Source organism: Eschrichtius robustus, chromosome 3 (genome assembly GCF_028021215.1).
Source record: "Eschrichtius robustus isolate mEscRob2 chromosome 3, mEscRob2.pri, whole genome shotgun sequence".
In the NCBI taxonomy this organism is placed as follows: domain Eukaryota; kingdom Metazoa; phylum Chordata; class Mammalia; order Artiodactyla; family Eschrichtiidae; genus Eschrichtius; species Eschrichtius robustus.
Window position 1 is genome coordinate 22,158,031 of NC_090826.1, and position 17,889 is coordinate 22,175,919.

The 17,889-nt window shown below is 49.0% G+C and overlaps 2 protein-coding genes across 7 annotated transcripts in view; one reads left to right on the forward strand and one right to left on the reverse strand.

The window, feature by feature from the left end:
* Positions 1–354: 354 nt before the first annotated feature.
* On the forward strand, positions 355–7,296 carry XKR8 (XK related 8). Its single transcript, XM_068539268.1, has 3 exons — positions 355–757; positions 2,814–3,010; positions 5,573–7,296. The coding sequence occupies exons 1-3, from the start codon at positions 465–467 to the stop codon at positions 6,280–6,282; spliced, it is 1,200 nt and encodes a 399-aa protein (XP_068395369.1). The 5' UTR covers positions 355–464; the 3' UTR covers positions 6,283–7,296.
* Positions 7,297–10,328: 3,032 nt separating this feature from the next.
* Positions 10,329–17,889, reverse strand: part of EYA3 (EYA transcriptional coactivator and phosphatase 3) — a 91,524-nt gene continuing 83,963 nt past the window's right edge. For all 6 annotated transcript variants that reach the window (XM_068539270.1, XM_068539273.1, XM_068539269.1 and 3 more), the window contains 2 exons: positions 16,028–16,128; positions 10,329–14,009 (listed from right to left, as the gene is read on the reverse strand). In XM_068539270.1, coding sequence (XP_068395371.1) covers positions 13,929–14,009; positions 16,028–16,128 — 182 coding nt within the window. In that variant the 3' untranslated portion in view covers positions 10,329–13,928. The remainder of the gene's footprint in view (positions 14,010–16,027; positions 16,129–17,889) is intronic.

Here is a 17,889-nt window from a genome sequence, read left to right on the forward strand (position 1 = left end):
TTTGCAACAATGCAGACGTGAGACATCGCAGTTCTAGCCCGGGCGCTAATCTCCGGGCCATATTCGCCGTTTTGGGTCTCCAGGAGCCTCAAATGTAAAACAAGGCGATTAGAAGCCTCCTAAGCTAAGGGCATTGCGCCTCGGACGGTCCGTCTTCGGGCTTAGCGGTCCTCGGGGCCCTCGGGGCTCAGCGGGGCTGGGGTGAGAGTTGGGGGTCCCTAGGCAGGCGGCAGGGCCAGGGAGCTGTGGGACCGCTGATACCGCAACCGCGGGGTCTACGGACCTCGCTCCTCCCCGGACAGGGCGGGACGGGGAAGTCCCGCCCCGCAGCCCGAGTCCTGGGCGGCCCCGAGGGCTGTGCCCGCCTCCTTCCTGCCACCGCGACCCTGGGCTGGGAAGGCGACCCTGGGCCGGGAGGGCGGGTCCGAGCCCAGAAGAGAAAGAGGGGCAGAGGCTGGCGGGTCATGCCCTGGTCGCCACGCGCCGCTCTCTTCTGGGACCTGGTCCTGGGCGTATTGGGCACCCTCGCCTTCCTGATCGACCTGGGCGCCGACCTGTGGGCCGCGAGCCAGTATGTGCTCAGCGGTCGCTACCTGTGGGCCGCGCTAGTGCTGGCGCTGTTGGGCCTCGCCTCAGTCGCGCTGCAGCTCTTCAGCTGGGTCTGGCTGCGCGCCGACCTCTCCAGCCCGCACGCGCCGAAGCCCCCAGGCCACTGCCTGGCGCTGTTGCATGTCCTGCAGCTGGGCTACCTGTACAGGTGAGCGCCCTGCCCTCGGGGAGAGGGAGGGGGAACGGAAGTCAACGTCACCTCCTGCAGCTGGGCTGGTAGCACAGGTGAGAGCCCTGACCCCGCGACGGGGGCGGAGAGGAGAGGACTGGGACCCCGGAGAGGAAACTAAGCCCCTTGTAGTTTAGCGGGCGCCTCTCCCTACAGGTGAGCTCCTGATCCCGGATGAGGGAGAAATCCGGCTGACAGCCCTCAGAGCTCATGAACGGTACCCTTCCTGGCACAGCCGAAGAAACTGAGGCCCAGAGAGGGAAGGGAGGCGCATGACTTGGAGTCGGACCCTTTGGGATCCAATCCTGGCTTTACCACCTGTGTGGCCTTATTCCTGCCTTTCTCTGAGCCTCAGTTTCCTCCTCTGTTAAAGGAGGTAGTGATCTAGAGATAGTTGTGGCTGGCAGGCCTGTGGTGAAGGGCAGAGGGGGAAGCTCCCCGCACAGTGCCTGGTGGCAACAGACCTCCCGTTGCTTTTAGCTGTGGGTGGAGCCTTGGGCAAGTCACTTGACCCCTCTGGGTCTCAGTTTACTCGTTGTTCCAGAGGCTCACAGTGTATGGATTAAATGGAATGAGACCTGTAAACTGCCCTGGTGCAGAGTAAGCAGGCAGCAAGTGTCAGCTAGCTTCATGATCAGCTGGGTCCCCCTGGAGTTTCAGCAGCCCTGACCCCCAGAGCAGCGCTTGTTCCCTCATGGCCAGTGCCTCCCGCCCTGTCTTTCCCAGTTGTATTCTCCCTGAACACTTGCTCCCCGCCCCACCCCCTCACTCCCAGACCAAGCAAGAGGGCAGAGATGGGGTCTGACTCATCCATGTCCCTGGAGCCATGTAGGACTGGGCTCAGGCGGGGGCCCTCTAGACATGGGGAAACTGAAATGAAGGAGTCAGAGTCATGTGATGAAGTCAGGACATGATGTGGTCTGGGTTGGGATGGGATGGACGGAGGCAGGATCTGCTCTTGAATCCATGTTTACAGATTCTCTCCAGATCTTGCCTTGAGTCTCCAGGAGGGGGCGAGAGGAGCTTTGAATGTTGCAGTTTTGCCTGAGGGACTGTCCAGGCATCAATAACACGTTGGGTGAACACGAAGGGGCACGGTTATTACAGTTCTGGCAGCCCGCAATGAACCCTGAATCTATAATTACATCATGTATCTTCTGTTTCTGCTGAGCATGAGTCAGACAGACTGTACTGAGCTTTGGTTGAGAAAACGGGGTCTCTGTTCCTGCCTGTGACTAGGCTGAGGCCTCTGCCAGGGCACTGGGGGACCCCCACCCCTCAACTCGGGCCTGCTCCCTGAGTGTGTTGTCAAGTTCATTCAGGGGGAGTGACAGTAAACGTCTGATGAATGAATTTGCAATGAGTGAATGGCCTCACCTCCCAATAGCCAACTGAGATCAGTTCTGGGCGGGGGGAGATCTTAGTGCTTCCTCCACTCCCCCCTCGTGCCAGTGGATCACTCAGGCCTGTCTGTCCAACCTCTGGACTCTCTTAACTCTGCCCCGTCTGTTCCCATCACTCTGGGCAGGCCTCTTAAATGGATCCCTGGGTGCTCTTTCTGTAGCACAGTAGGACCTGTCTTGCCTGTGCTCAGAAGCTCTCAATGGCTCCCTTCCCCACAGGATCCTGAGAAATTCTTACACTTGCTAAAATTTGAGAATGATAACCTTAGGCAATTTCCTAGTACACCTTTCAGATTCAAACAGCTTTGGGTCCAAATCCTGTTTCCACTGCTCATTTGCTCTTTGGTCCTGTTTCCCCATCTGTAAAATGGGGATATTGTAAAGGAGTAAATGGGACAAGGTTTGTGATGAGCTTGGTATGGTGGCCACCGCAGAAGTAATAGCTGTTGTATTTATCCCCACTTCACAGATGAAGAAACAAGTTCAGTGAGGTAAGTCGCTTGCCCAAGGCCTTATAGCAGGTATGTGACGAGCTAGGATTTGAGCCTGTCTGCGTTCACTCGATGGGTAGGGAAGGAGGAATGCCACAGGATGCTAACTGGGCCCCTCGGGGCATCGTGTGTACCGCCTAGGTGTGTGCAGGGGCTGCGGCAGGGGCTGCTGGTGTGGCGGCAGGTGGTGCCCTCCGAGTTCGACTTGGCCTATGCCGACTTCCTCTCCCTGGACATCAGCATGCTGCGGCTCTTTGAGACCTTCCTGGAGATGACACCGCAGCTCACACTGGTACTGGCCATCATGCTGCAGAGCGGCAGCGCCGAGTACTACCAGTGTGAGTGTCAGGCCCTCGGCCAGCCCCCCTTTTACACCTTGGGAAAGTTGCCCACAAATGTCAGAAAGGTTTTCACTCTTTTATAAAGGCTGCTTAGAAAATAGGAGAATGTCCTTTAGTCGGGCAGGTCTGTGTTCAAATCCAAAGTTATGCTCTAGCCTTGAGTTTGGACAAAGGACTCCACCTCTCTGAGCTATCAGTTTGTTCTCATCTGGACAAATAAATGGACGTAATAAATGATCCTACCTCATAAGGTTAATGAAAGGTTTAAGTGAAGTGATGCCTAAAAAGCCTCGTGCCTAGTGCATAATAAATCTTAAGTGTAATTTTTTCTATTTTGAAGATAACAGATGAAGTGTGTAGGGTGCCTGATGCCTAATAAGCAACTTGTTGATCAATAGATAAATTATTGAGCGCCTTTGTACATGCCGAGTGCCTTTGTTTTGATCGAGCACCTTTGTGCCTGTCCCTGTGTTAGGAACACCACAGTGAATAAGGAGATGGACACAGCCCCTGGCCTGCCAGGACCATAGACTGTAAAGCAGGTAGTTACAGTAAAGCGTGTGGAGTGATCTGAAAAGGAAGAGGCAGGTGGCCTCATAAAACACAGGAGAGGTTTGTGCAAAGAGAAGCTTTGGGAGGGCTTTTAGGGGAGTTGCCCAAGGTCACAGGCCAGCTGGCAGCCAAGTTAGGACTCCAGCTCACATCTGATTCAGGGTCTAGGCTTCCCCTTCTCCTTCTCAGCCCTCGCACACCTGCTGCTGTACAAGGCACAGCCTCCCAAGGAGCCAGTCCCAGCTCTGCCTCCACTCTCTGCGGGACTTGGAGATCCCCTCTCTGGCCTCAGTTTCCACAGCTGTACAAGCTGGGGAGGTGGACTCAATCTCCAAGGGCCCTTTCAGTTTGCTAATCTGAGTCTGCAGTATTAATTGAAAAACAAAACAAAAAACAAAAAACAGTAATAGCAGCCATCACGATTGAGTGCCTGCTATTAGCCAGCACTGAGGAAAGTGCTTTACTGTCATCATCGCTCACATTCATAGCACCTCTAGTTTGGTGCTACATTTATCTCCATTTTACACAAGAGGAAAGAGATGCCGAAAGGTGAAGTGATTTGCCCCGGGACACACAGCACTCATTGTGCACGTACCATCGGGCCTCTGTCTGTGAGTCCTGCATCCACAGATTCAGAGGGCTGACTCTATTACGCCATTTTATATTAGGGACTTGAGCATCCGCGGATTTTGGGAACCAATCCCCTGTGGATACTGAGGGATGACTGTTTTTTGTTTGTCTCTTTGAAGGCAGTGGGTGTCTAGGACCAGGGCTAAATGGGGACAGTCTACACTGTGTGTATGGAGGGAGTGGGGGTGGGGGATTGAGGGAAGAGACAGGTTTTCCCAACTTTTGTTTAGCAAACATGTATTCAGCTGCTGTTATATGCCAGCTGCTGGGGGATCCCTGGGGAGCAGAATCTGTTTCCTACCCTGAAGGAGCTCAGAGATAAGGAAATAATTACTGTGTGATAAGACTCCAGACAGGAGTGGGGTACTATAGGGGCTGCACAGCGGAGTGGGGTGGGGTGGGGTCAGGATGGGTGACTATAGGGATTAATCAAGCCAGAACTTGCAGGGTAAGGAGGAGTAGGCCAGGGGAAGCAGGGCGTGGGTCTACCTAATACCAAGGGCACAGCTTGTCAGGTCAGAGAATGCGGCATGCTGGCAAACTGGAGGAACATCAGCCCTGCCGAGACCCTGAGTGTGGGGTAGTTAGAAAGGCCACAGATCTGATTCCAGGCTGGGAGTGGGTTCTTGACCCATAGCAGGTTCCCAGCGAACATCTGTTGACTGAATGCGATAGGAGAGGGGCGGGGAGGAAGCAGTCTAGAGATGCTTCCAGCCCTCGTTGGAGGGCCTGGTGCTTCTAGCCCAGGATGGGCAGCTAGGAGGTGGGATAGGATCCCCACTGTACGCTTCGAGTCTTGGAAAATCAAAACCAGGGCCCAGTCTGAGGGTGGAGGGGGAGTAGAGGCTGTTCCATCCGTATAACGGGGACATCCCTTTTGGCCCCGGAAGGCAGCTTCAGCTAGAGGCCTGTCGCCACCCCATGGGATTTCCTGCTTCCCTTTCTGAGACTAAGAAGGGGGAACTGGACTGCTGATTTTCAGATCCAAGAAAGGCGCGGGCTCTTCCGGGAAAGGAAGGGTTACAGGGCCCTAGAAGATGCTCAGGGTGTGGCCAAGGCCCAGGGGTGCCAGATGCTGGGTGACAGGGGGTGCCGATGAGAGCGTACAAGTCACACACCTTCTCATCCGTGAGAAATATAACTTAGGTAGCACCCGAAAAGGAAAGGTTTGTGGTGAAGGTCAGACTCCATATGGATCCTAGCTCTGTTTGGGGTTGTGTGAACTTACTGTTCTCCAGCTGTAGTTTTCCCTTCAACAAATTGGGGGCCGTAATACCCACTTCAGCGTGGCTACGAGGCCTCCGCAGTACCCGTGGCCTCTGGGGAGTGCCTGCAGGCTGCCCGCAGGGCTCATCTGTCTCCTCTTCCTCTTCGTAGGGGTCAGCATCTGCACGTCCTTTGTGGGTATCTCGTGGGCACTGCTTGACTACCACCGGGCCCTGCGCACCTGCCTCCCCTCCAAGCCCCTCCTGGGGCTGGGTGCCTCCGTGATCTACTTCCTGTGGAACCTGCTGCTGCTGTGGCCCCGAGTCCTGGTCGTGGCCCTGTTCTCAGCCCTCTTCCCCCGCTATGTGGCCCTGCACTTCTTGGGACTGTGGCTGGTGCTGCTGTTCTGGGTCTGGCTTCAGGGCACGGACTTTATGCCAGATCCCTGCTCCGAGTGGCTGTACCGGGCGACGGTGGCCACCATCCTTTATTTCTCCTGGTTCAACGTGGCTGAGGGCCGCACCCGAGGCCGTGCTACCATCCACCTGGCGTTCCTCCTGAATGATAGCCTTCTGCTGGCGGTCGCCTGGGTGGCTCAGAGCACCTGGCTGCCCAGCGGGTGCCTGCTGCAGAAGCTGCTGCCCGCGGCCGGCGCCTGCTTCCTCCTGGGGCTGGCTCTGCGGCTGGCCTACTACCGCTGGCTGCACCCCAGCTGCCGCTGGGAGCCTGACCAGTTGGACGGGACCTGGGGTCTGCGCTCCCTCGAGGGGCGTCAGCTGCCTCAGAACAGGCGCATGGCCCATTTGGCTAAGAACTTTTTCCCCAAAGGTAGGGATGAGGCTGCTTTGCCGTGGAAGGGAGAGGTGAATGGTGTCCTTTGAGGCAGGCTCAGACCCCGCCAGGGGACCGAAGGCCAGATGGAATCAGTTGGTAGAATATAGAAGATAAGCTCCTGATGCTGCTATGGGCCTTGATTCACTCAGCGAGCACTTGATGCCTGATCTGTGCCAGGCGCTGGAGACCAGAGTTGAGGAAGACAGAGGCCTGCCCTCAAGGATGAGAACAAGATGAGAAGGGCTGGGCCCTGGAGGGTCAAGGGCCCCAATTATGTATGAAACACTTTGGGAGGAAAGAAGAGACCCCCCCCCCCTTCCCTTCCCCCCAAACAAGTATAACCCCAAAGCATCCCAGTGTTGGTATTTTTACCTCCCTGGCTACCTCTAAAATAATTGGTGGAGCTGCTGTCCCACCCTTGGTTCCCCTCTCCTGGGCTGGAAGGCCCCAGGACCTCCAGGATGTGTTCTCTGGAATTCTTCCTCCCCTGCCCCACCCCAGTCATTCAATTCATTCAGCAAATGTTTACCGAGGGCCTTTTATGTGTCAGAAGCATCATTCTAGCCTTGGCAGATCAGCTGCCATTCCAGCTTCATCCCTTACCCTCTCCAGCTACTCCAGAACAGGTTCTCAGGCTGGAAGCCAGGGATGCCTGACTGCCTGTCAGCCCTGTCAGCCCCTCCAAGGCCTTAGTGCAGCTGGCCCGGCCTCTGCCCCTGCTCTCAAGGGGTGACCTTTCAACCAAGTGCCTTGTGAACCCGTGGTCTGGGCCATGGCTCAGCCCGTTGAGTATGGTTTTGTGCTTCAGGCAGTGTACTTTCTACCTCAGTCTGTGTGGGTGGAAGAGGTGTGTGTATCTGCGTCTCTGTAAGCGAGAGACGTGTGTTGTCTTTGTTGAACAGTATTGTTAGATTATTATTAAAACCTCATGAAATCCTCTAGCCTAGTTGTGTCATTAAATCCACCGCCAAGTTCAAAGCTGCCTGGAAAAAAGGGGTCAGGGACTCAAAGTCCTCCTCTCAAAGTCGGTAAAGGTCCTGGGACCAGAGAAGAGGGCTGGCTTAGGCAAGACTTCTTTTTTTTTTTTTTTTTTTTTAATTAATTAATTAATTTATTTATTTTTGGCTGTGTTGAGTCTTCGTTTCTGTGCGAGGGCTTTCTCTAGTTGTGGCGAGTGGGGGCCACTCTTCATCGTGGTGTGCAGGCCTCTCACTATCGCGGCCTCTCTTGTTGCGGAGCACAGGCTCCAGACGCGCAGGCTCAGTAGTTGTGGCTCACGGGCCTAGTCGCTCCGCGACATGTGGGATCTTCCCAGACCAGGGCTCGAACCCGTGTCCCCTGCATTGGCAGGCAGATTCTCAACCACTGCGCCACCAGGGAAGCCCCAAGGCGAGACTTCTTAACCTTGTTTTCTAAGCGTCAGGAGCTGGTGAGCCAGTGTGGTGTTGACCACTCAGGTGGGCATCAGAACCCAGATCTGGGCTAACTCTAGTGTGTGCTCTTAGCCGGCTCTGCTGCTGGGCCTGGCGGGAGTAGGTACACCTTTGGTATCAGGAAGTGAATACGCGAGCGCAGGTGAAGAAAGGTCTTTTTGCTGGGAGGTCGCTGGGAGGTCACTGGGAGCGATGCAGTGATGACAGGGGATGTGGATGTGGGCAGTGGTGTTGGGGAGGTCTGTGGTTTGGAGAAACAAGGAGCAGGGAAAGGGCACTGGAGACAGAAGGAAAGGTTCATCACCACTGGGACGGGATCCAGGAGAGTCTGTTATTCATTCATTCATCTAGTGGAGACACAGTAAACAGAATAAGTGAAAGAATATATCAGATAGTGTTAAGTGCTAAAAGAAAAATAAGGTAGGGAGCGTGTGCGTGTGTTGTAGGTGGGAGTTACAATTTTATATAGAATGGCCGGGAAGGCCTCCCTGAGAAACTGATGTACGCCCTAAAGGAGGTGAGGATGGCAGCCACGCAGATGTGCTTTATTCCAGACACCAAGTCAGCAGTGACTGGATGAAGGAGGGCTTGTAGCAGTTATACTGGCCTGGAGCCAAGGCTGACACAGAGATGAAGGTTGGGAGCAGGGAGGAACTCTGGGAAGATGACGCTGGTGCTTTTTACGTACACAGAATGGTAGAGGTAGAAAGGATCTCCAGGATCACTTAGTCCAATGATTTTCAGACTCTTGCATTTCATGAACCAGTATAATGGCCAACATGGTTGCCAAGTTAATTTTAATGAAAAAGGGCAGTAAAAACTACCACCATCTATTATCTTGTCTTATGAAAGGACATACAACCTCAGAAAAAGGATCATTTTTTTAATTGACTATAAACACACATTTGCACACACACAAAAGTGGAATCATTATTTTTCTCAACTCATAGGGAATATCGAGGGTTGAGACCTCAGAGAGCAGGCTTGGCCTTTATAAATCCCTGGGCTTAGTGTCCAACCTAGCCTCAAACATAGCTTCTAAGGGGTTCACTAAAACAAATACTTGCTCTCAACTATACTTCAATTAAAAAAAAACAAAACAGGGCTTCCCTGGTGGCGCAGTGGTTGAGAACCTGCCTGCCAATGCAGGGGATGCGGGTTCGAGCCCTGGTCTGGGAAGATCCCACATGCCACGCAGCAGCTGGGCCCGTGAGCCACAACTACTGAGCCTGCGCGTCTGGAGCCTGTGCTCCGCAACAAGAGGCCGCAATAGTGAGAGGCCCGCGCGCCGCGACGAAGAGTGGCCCCCGCTCGCCGCAACTAGAGAAGGCCCTCGCACAGAAACGAAGACCCAACACAGCCAAGAATAAATAAATAAATAAGTTAAAAAAAAACAAAACAAAACTTGCTACATTTACTTTTCTCTACTTCTTCCTGTCATATGTGGAGAAGACTAGGCTCTGGGGAGATGCCATACATGCCCAAACAGATGACGCAGTGTAGTGTCTTAGGCTATTTCCCCTGAGAAAAATCCAAAAAGATGCTTAATTTTTTGGCCAAGCTCTCATCTGTATTCTCTAGATGAAATTGTCAAACGAGGGTAACACGTATGTAATTTAAAAAGCTGTGGAATTTAGTGGTCGTTTCATTTGTAAATAAAGTTTACAGAATCAAGAATTTTAAAAAGATGACAGTGATGTTACTTGTAATTAGAAATTTCCTTTGAAGATTTCCATTTTTTTTTTTTATGTCAAGAAACTTGTTTTTGAAGAATAAAAAAGCTCTTGATTTGCTCATTTTAACCTGCCACCGGAAAGGTTCTTGAGAAACGTGCAGATGTTATACCTATTGGAGGGGGGAGATGGAGACGTTTACTCTTTGGGCTTAAAAACTAATAACACTCTGATACCTGTACTTCTGACCAATTAACAAGTTTGCTTCAACTATATTGTGGCTCAAAATGTGCATCTTCTGATGAAAAGATTTAATGCCTCAGAATACAAGGCAACCCCCCTCTTTTCTGGGGGGAATTAATTTGGGGAAAAATACATCTTATAGTCTGACATGTATGGTACTTGGAAGCTAGAACCCAATTCTAATCTCTACTGGAATAAAAGGCAAAAGGATTCCTGACTGTTTTCCAGACCAATGAACAGTCAGACTCACATCTAAAGAAATGAAAAAAGTAGTTGATGTAACATGAAAACAAGCCAAATCAAACAGTTTGATATCAATTTGTCAGTTTTATTGCTTTTGCATTTTAAGCTCAGCACAGCAAGGTATTGATTTTTTTAATAATTAAATTTCAGCACATTTGACAGTAAATGAAATCTCTTGGTGTTCCAGTCCTAAACTTTGAAAAGTGATGTATTTTAGAAACAATTAAGAAATAAACTTTCCCTTGCAAATTATTTTAAAATATTTAGTTTATTTTCTCATTTATTTATACCAAATGGTTTGGGTTTTTTTGTTTTTTATTATTTTTTTATTTTTTTTAAATGGTTTGTTTGTTTCTTTTCGTGAAATTAATGACTCAGTTACTGAAAGGGTGCCATCATTCTAATGAGCTCTTCTGATTTTTTATGAAGCCCTAGTTAGAAGCCTACTCAGCTGGGCAACTGGGCTGATCCTACTCAGAAAAGACACAGGAGCAAACCATATAGAAAATAAAAACTTTATTTTTTCAAGTTTATAAGATAGTTCCCATTACATATAACATTATGGTCAAGGACTCTACAGCCACAAATGCCCGCAGTCACATAAATATATCTAATCAGTGCCTTTTCCTGCTAAATGAGGCATCTGAAGTCCAGAGGGTCATGTTTTGAGTAGAAGTTGTCCTTAATGGGATGGCTCCCATCAGTGCATTAGGAACTAGCCAAGTAACCTTGCTTGCTAGAGCTGTCTGACTCAGAGGAGAGGAAGGGACAGAGGGCCTGCTGCTCAGAGGTGGGACAGAACTAGACTTTCTCTCGTGGTTTAAGATATTTCAAAATCTCAGAATTCAGATTTGGCCTCTACAGGGTATTTGGGGAATTCCAACTTTTGGATGAAAAAGGAAGCCAAGTTAGTGGTAAGAAACAGAAGCCTGCTTAAGAGGGGTCCTAACTGCCCCCTTCCTGCAGCAGCGAGGAGAGGAAGGCCCCAAGCTCACCAGCCCTTGGCCTAGACCACTGCTCTCCCAGGAAGAGGGAGAGCGTGGCTCTGCCGCTCGACTCCTCTCCCCCATGGTTCAGTGGCACTGACACCCATTCAAGGTAGTGAACATCTAGAAGCTCCATATACTGCAGCTGGAGTTTGCCAATCAGATTCTGCTTGGAGCCTTAACGTGAACAAGTTTGTGTAAACTGCAAATAAGCTGTGGCACACGTCTCCTGGGACACTAGCTTTGCTCCCCCAACTTGCAGAGCAGAAGACAGGGATACCCCAAACCAAATAAAAGCCCAAGTAGGCATCTAAATCTGGAGCAGGCATCCATTCTCCTGGACACCACCAGCTGCCCCAGGGGCACCGGACAGGGTGACGCTAAGGCACAGTCAGTTTTACATTCGAAAGTAAAGCCACCTCTTAAACCCAGGACACAGCTGACAACTCCAGATTCCCTACTAGAGACGGCCTAGCTCTCACCACGAAATGTGCAGACCCATCTTACAGAACCCACGGTGCCCAGCTGGGAAAAGGACTCATCATGTGGCTTATTCCATGGGGACTCTTTCTAGTAAAGAGGGCTTCCCCCTTGACGAAAGGACCCACAGTATCCTTTCGATCTCAGCCTCCAAAAGCTCGTGGTGCTGCCTACTTATTTTCCTCTCCAGACCTCTGTGCTGGGGAAGAGGAAAACACAGGGTCCAAGAAGAGCACTGGGTTCCCTGAACAATTCATTTTGGCAAAGAGGAGCCAGGAAGCTCCATTTCCTGTCTACCCTCTAAACAACCAGAAAAGAGCAAAGGCGGCACTGCTCAGAGAGCTTCCTCACCTCTCTTAGCCCATTTCAAGTTCCTTTTGCAAAGACCTAAGCCGTGCCGTCACAGCAGGAGGGAAAAGGCCATCGAAAAAGGAGTCCAAGTCATAGTCTAGGAATAAAGAGCTTCTCCCAGCGGGCAGTGGGAGGGAAGTGTGTGTGTGCGGACCTGTGTGCACGACGTGGGTACCGCTCTGCAGCCTCATCAGCCTGAAGCACAGCACCAACAGGGTGGCCTATGTCCAGGGCAAGAAACCAACAGCTCTACTGCCAGTACGGGGAGGGCTTGGGGCCTGGAAGTACAGACCCACCCTAGAGCACTCTAAGATAAATTACCAAGCAAGGCAGAGCAGCATCTGGGCAACTATGCTGAACTCAGACCGAGAAGGTCTGCCTCAGACTTTGTATTTCCCGTCCAAAGGAAACGGGCCAAAGAGGCAGCTAAGTAATGAGCACTGACTTGAGCTCCTCTCCAAACACATCTTCTGTAAAACTGAGTCATGAAGCACTTTCTCCATCAGTTCTGAGGGAATGTGTGTATACCAGCCTTTCTCTGGGTGATCTGGCTTTGGAAGGAATCTGACCCCTTTGTGCTGCAACATCTCTGAAAATGGATATGCAGAATCTCTGAGTACAAGCATTTATAGCTGCGTTTGGTCAAGGATGCCTCCTACTAAGGACCCAGACTGCACCTCTCTGAGGTGCTTATAAAATCACCTCTCTCTGTGCAACCTGGAGGAGGCCGAACTTCTTCAGCTCTACGGAAGTTTATTCTGCCTGAGCAGATGCCCAGGCCAGTCTCGGAGGGGTGGGGCATCCACACACACAGCTGGACTGAAGGCTGCGACCAGTGCCTGGGCACCTGCCGATCCTCCCAGAAGTCAGGTTGAGAGATGTTCCTGCATTTGGCCCAAGATTTGAGTTTTCAGGCATGGAGTAGGGGGTCTACCACCTCATTTAAATCAGGGAAGTATTTCTGGCCTTCTGGTTTCCCATTTTAGAATGGGATTTGAGAAGCGGGAAGGGTATTCCATGGGAAAACTGGGTTGTGATCATGGCAATCTGTTCTTCAGTTTCAGGCTGAGATCTGGGTAAATATGTGTCCAGAACACCTTTCACAGGGCTTAAAGGATTCAAAGAAAGTCAAATCCCTTCGTAGTTTTGGCCAAAATGTGATTATGAACCTTTTCTCAGACTTGATTTGACTACTTGGGTCCAAAGCCTGGGGACTGGCCAGAGCTGCATGGGGGTGGACATGAGGTACAGAGGGCAGGAAAGGGCCAAGAGCCCAGCACGGATGACTAAAAAGGGCGAGGGCGCTGTAGAGGTGAGCATGTGTTGGGGAAGGGTGCTTCTCTGCAGGAGGAAAAGGTGGAATCTTCTTGTTTCAAGAGCCAAAGAAGTGGAAATTCCTAAGAAGCCTTAGTTCTTCTCTCCAGTTTGGAGGTAAGCCCCTTGGGACATACTCTTTGACTAAGAGTCAAGCTGAAGGCTTACAATTTACTGTCTAAGAGAAGGAGTTTCTAGGGTTGTGCCATTTGGTGAAAGGGGAGAGGGACTGGAAAGGGGACTAAGGCTTCTAGGATGGGAAACAGCAAAGTCTAAAGTTAATCAGTGTCCCAGGCCTCACAGTTCAGCCAACCAGGAGATGGAGGAGCGGGAAGGCGCCCACCCTTGAGAGCAGACCACTGGAGCAGCTGAGGAGGCGCTACTGCCACAGAGAGGTATCTCAGATATTTCAGGTGCGATTTCCCAAGGAAACTTTACACGCCCCGCTCTTGCTAGAAAGAGGGGGGGAACCTGCTTCAGAGACCAGACCCTTACCTATAAAAATAACATATACATTCACTGGGAATATGTTCTACAGCTAAGGAGATTACAAAGACTGCAAGAGATGTTATTATAAAAGTCTGCTGCGTTTATCCTATCACCACAAGTTAATGGCAGTTCTCAATCTGGTCATGGACGCAGAGTGCAAGTCTGCCCCAAGAATTTCCTTTTCTTTTTCTTCATTTATTTTGAAACAAAATAAAACAAAACAAAACCCAGAAGAATTAAAAGCACTGTAGCTGCGGTGAGTCTATTGTTCTCTCAATCCAACTGTCTTCCGCTCCTACGCGAGGATGAACACGGGGCTGCAGCTCGCTCTTAGCAAAAATAAGCTTCATCTCTTGCAGCTGTTGGTTTTGATTGTGTTCTCGCCAGCATTCCATGGAGAAAGAGTTCCCAGTTGGTTCCGGTCTCTAGCTCCTTTCAGGAGTGAAAAGGAGCTCGCGGGGAAGGCTCTTCATTCCAGTTCTTAGAGAAAATCAAGCTCCAAAGCCTGGTGGAGGGACACCAGGTCTCCGTGGTTTGTGATCCTCCAGAAGGGCATGTTGTGCTGGAAGGGGGAGGAGGGAGGGGAACTGGTTAACCCAACTTCTTTTGGGAGCTTATATTTACCCACACCCCTTCCTCCACAGACCTCTCCCCAGAGTGCTTGGTAACCCTCCTTACTCCTGCCCACCTCATAAGACTGTCATACGGATCAAGTAAGTCATGTGTATAGGGACATATGTATACTACAAGACACTTACAGACGTGAGAGATTTTTATTAGGTTTCAGTGGTAACTCTGTTCTAGCTACTGTGTACAATCCTCAGGATCAAATAAAATGACCCACGTAAGAAATCAGTATTAATATAGTATTACATTTTTTTATGGATAGTCTATTTTCTATAAGGTTCAGAGCTGCAAAGCCCAAATCTTGTCCATGACCAAGATGAAGAACATAGAGACCTAGAAAATTATAATCCCACTATATTATGTGATCAGAGTTATATCCAGAATACTGTGTGCCATTCTGGAAGCCATATTTTAAAGAAGGGCTTTGAAAAACATGAGTGTTGGAAACCATGTTCTATAAAGCTGACGGAAATTAGCTTTACTAATCATTTTGTTCAGACTGGTTGCAAGTTACCTGGAATACTGAAAGTCCTAGAACACAGTTCTTTTGGCATGTAGCTCAGTGCTTTTTCAAGCCTGCTGCTCACACATAATATTTAAAAGGCCTTGAATATACTGAAGAGGAAGCAGACTTGTTATGTTGTGCTCAGAAGTGCCAGATTAGGACCAGGATACAAAACAGAAATTTTAGTTCAATGGAAGGAGGAACATCCTAAGAGCCTGGATGACCCCACAGTGGAACAGGATACCTGGGAAGCAATCTCCTCACCCTTAGGTGTATTCAAGCAAGGACTAGAAAGTCTTCTGTCACAGAGGGTGCAGAAAAGATCCCTCAGAGGGAGGAGACTGAGATCTAAGGCATTTTCCAATGGGTGCACTCTGTGGCAGATGACTAGAAGCATCTGCTTAGAGACACAAAGTCTGATAATGACTTGAGTTGTTCTTCTATCTCCCCCACTCCCTTCTTCTTCAGACCAAGAAGCACTGATGCCTACATCCACTAGTGTCTTCCCCAGAGGGCAACAAGCACTTTAGAATTAAAGCTTTGGAGATAACACATTAAAAAAAAAAAAAAAAAAAGTCCTTGAATTGCTACATAAAGTGGCAAATGAAAACATAATGAGGTAATAATGCCACTGATTACCGATCTAACAGTTCATTAACAGCTGCTGAAGGTTTGTGTTTTAACTAGATGGAGAAAATCAGGACAGATGGTTCTAGTTGGCAACCCACTGCCTTCAAGTCTAAGAAACAGAGTTGCTGGAAGAAAACTGGGGTAGAGAGGGAAGGAACTTCTGTAGGTCCATTTAGCAGATGAAGATTCTCAAAGAGGATAAGTAAATTGTCTAAAGTCACACAGCTAGTAAATGGATGAGATGTGAACTGTCTGATTTTAGACTCCATAGCCAAGACTTTTTTAATCTACTGTTTCCTGTATTAAAAAGGGATGACCTGGGGTTGGGACCTGCACAGCAAGGAGGCTAACATCAGAATAATCTTTCCAGGGCTCAGGAGCAGGAAGGACTTTCTCTAAACAACTCCCAATTCATCGCACTGGTTTTTTGAGACTCTGAAGCCTGGAAAAGTCTGAATGATTGGCCTTTAGTGGTAAAGTCTCACGCTCTTGAGAAAGCATTGACCTCTAAGACGAAGATGGAAGATGGGGCCCACGTCAGGTTTAATGATGGGCGTCCTTGTAGCAGGGCTCAAAGATTTTAAGATTTTAGAGCGGCAGAGAGGAGAGAGAAGGGGAGGATCTAACAACTTACAAGGAAAACTCTGCATGGGGAAAAAAATGACCCTCTTTCTTTCTTTTAAAAGAAAAATGGGAGAGGAAGAGGAGGAAGGGAAAACACTGTAAATGCACAACAGATTACTACGATTTCTGAGTTTTACCATTTTTCTAATTGCCCAATGTATTCCCATATAGACTATTTACTTTGCCATGGTTACCTGTTTGGCTGCGATTTCTTCATCTCGTCCATCTCCAATCACTACATATGTGACTTTCTTTCCAAACCTCGACACAATTCTCTCGAAGCAGCTCTCCTTACCTGATGAGAAAAAGAAATTCCCTATTAGGACATTCCTCCCTTTCTTTTTTTCAATACCAAAGAAAAGGGCTGCTGCTAGGTTCACCTGCCTGTGCTTAGACAGAATCAGGGCAGCCCATGTGGTTTGCTTGGTGGGGAGCAGGGGTGGTAGCTAGAGATCCAACAGGCCCTCTGCCCAAAGAATGTGAAATTGTGCCATTCACACAACAGACTTTCTAGGCACTGTGCTCTCTAGGTTCTTATTTTAACTTTCACACTGAGGGTGAAGTACCTAAGATCTTAGTGTGGGATGTTTCTATAAACACAGTATGAGAGCTGTGCACACTCCCTCCCTCTTCCACAGCTCCTGTACTTTACAGCATACAAAGCAGTTTCAAAGTGTTCCTTCACTTAATTCTCAAAATAATCCGGTGAGATGGGTCCCATCCCCTACTCTGATAGATGGAAATGGACCCAAAGGATTAGTGACTTGCCCCAGATCACAAACAAGCTAGTAGCTAGACTCTGAGCCTCTGACTCCAGAGTCTAGGCTCTGGTCATTGTGCCATGACAAAAGGACGATTTTTGAGGGGAAACCGTTAGCGTAAGAAAAAAGTGGAAGTCCCCGATTTCCGGTTAGTAATTAGGAAAAAACAGCCATTTCCTTCCAACTCTACATTTCCCAGAAACAGTCCTAGTCCTGGGCCTTATGTCTTTCAGGAGGGGAGGAGTCTCAGAGTACCAATGAATATGGCAGCAGTATTTGTCACATCTGGAATCTCCTATTATACTGTGTAACTGCAACTGAGATCCTGTATCAATGACATTAACCTTGGGAAATGGGTGATTTAAATCCACTGCAGACAGCTCTTAGAAACACGGCAATGTATCAAAATTCAAATCCTACCTGGAACCAACACCTAAACATGCACACATAATACTGCTATGGCAAAGACACTGTACTTGCATAAGTAAATAAAAAGAAAATTATTTCTCTTGCTCTTCCTTCACCATCTCTTATGCTTTATTTCCCTGCTTCTGCCACCTTCTTCAGTTAAGCAAGGCGCTAACTCTGCTTCCTTTTTATATCCTGCTCCATTAACTTTCTCATCCTATCTTCTTGCCAGATTCAGTGACTTAGCACGAGGGTTCCTGTGTGAATAAGAAAAAGGTGCCTCTTCCTCAAGGCACTTGAATGCCATCTGCTGGAAAACTGTTGTAATAAATATACAAATATAGAAATACACAAATCTAAGATGACTACATCATAACTGACAAGAATCTTTACACCCATACTCAGAAGTCCTGACTGGTACATCTAAGCAACTGCAAGTCTATGACATGCCTAGCCCAGGTGGCACCTCAAACCTGGACCAGACACTAGTCCACTTGGGGCTTCAGTCTCCCACTCTTAATACAAGGCTTGGCTTAGGTGCACTTAGGTCCCTTTCAGTGCTACCATTTTATAATAGCATTGTCACACCTTACGTTCATATCAAGCATTCAATCCATGTTTGCTAAGTAAATACATTTTAATTTCACAAATGATTAAGGGGATGGCTCTACTCTATGCCTTGAGCCCCAATTTAAACATTAAATAATTCAACTAATAATGAGTTCTTAACATGTTCTTATTAAGTGTTAAAGAGTTATCTGTCTAATTCCATTCCAACCATTAGGTCCTTACCTAAGCCAACCTCTGCTAGACCCACAGTCTAATTTATGATTTATAGAAAAAACTTTTAAGTCAGTAGGATTTTAGAAATTTCCCCTAAGACCCGA

Excerpts from the sequence above, each read along its gene's own strand:
- XKR8 (XM_068539268.1), top strand. The coding sequence starts at position 465 with ATGCCCTGGTCGCCACGCGCCGCTCTCTTCTGGGACCTGGTCCTGGGC. Across the intron at positions 758-2,813 it reads CAGCTGGGCTACCTGTACAG|GTGTGTGCAGGGGCTGCGGC; the intron begins GTGAGCGCCCTG and ends TGTACCGCCTAG. Across the intron at positions 3,011-5,572 it reads CAGCGCCGAGTACTACCAGT|GGGTCAGCATCTGCACGTCC; the intron begins GTGAGTGTCAGG and ends TCCTCTTCGTAG.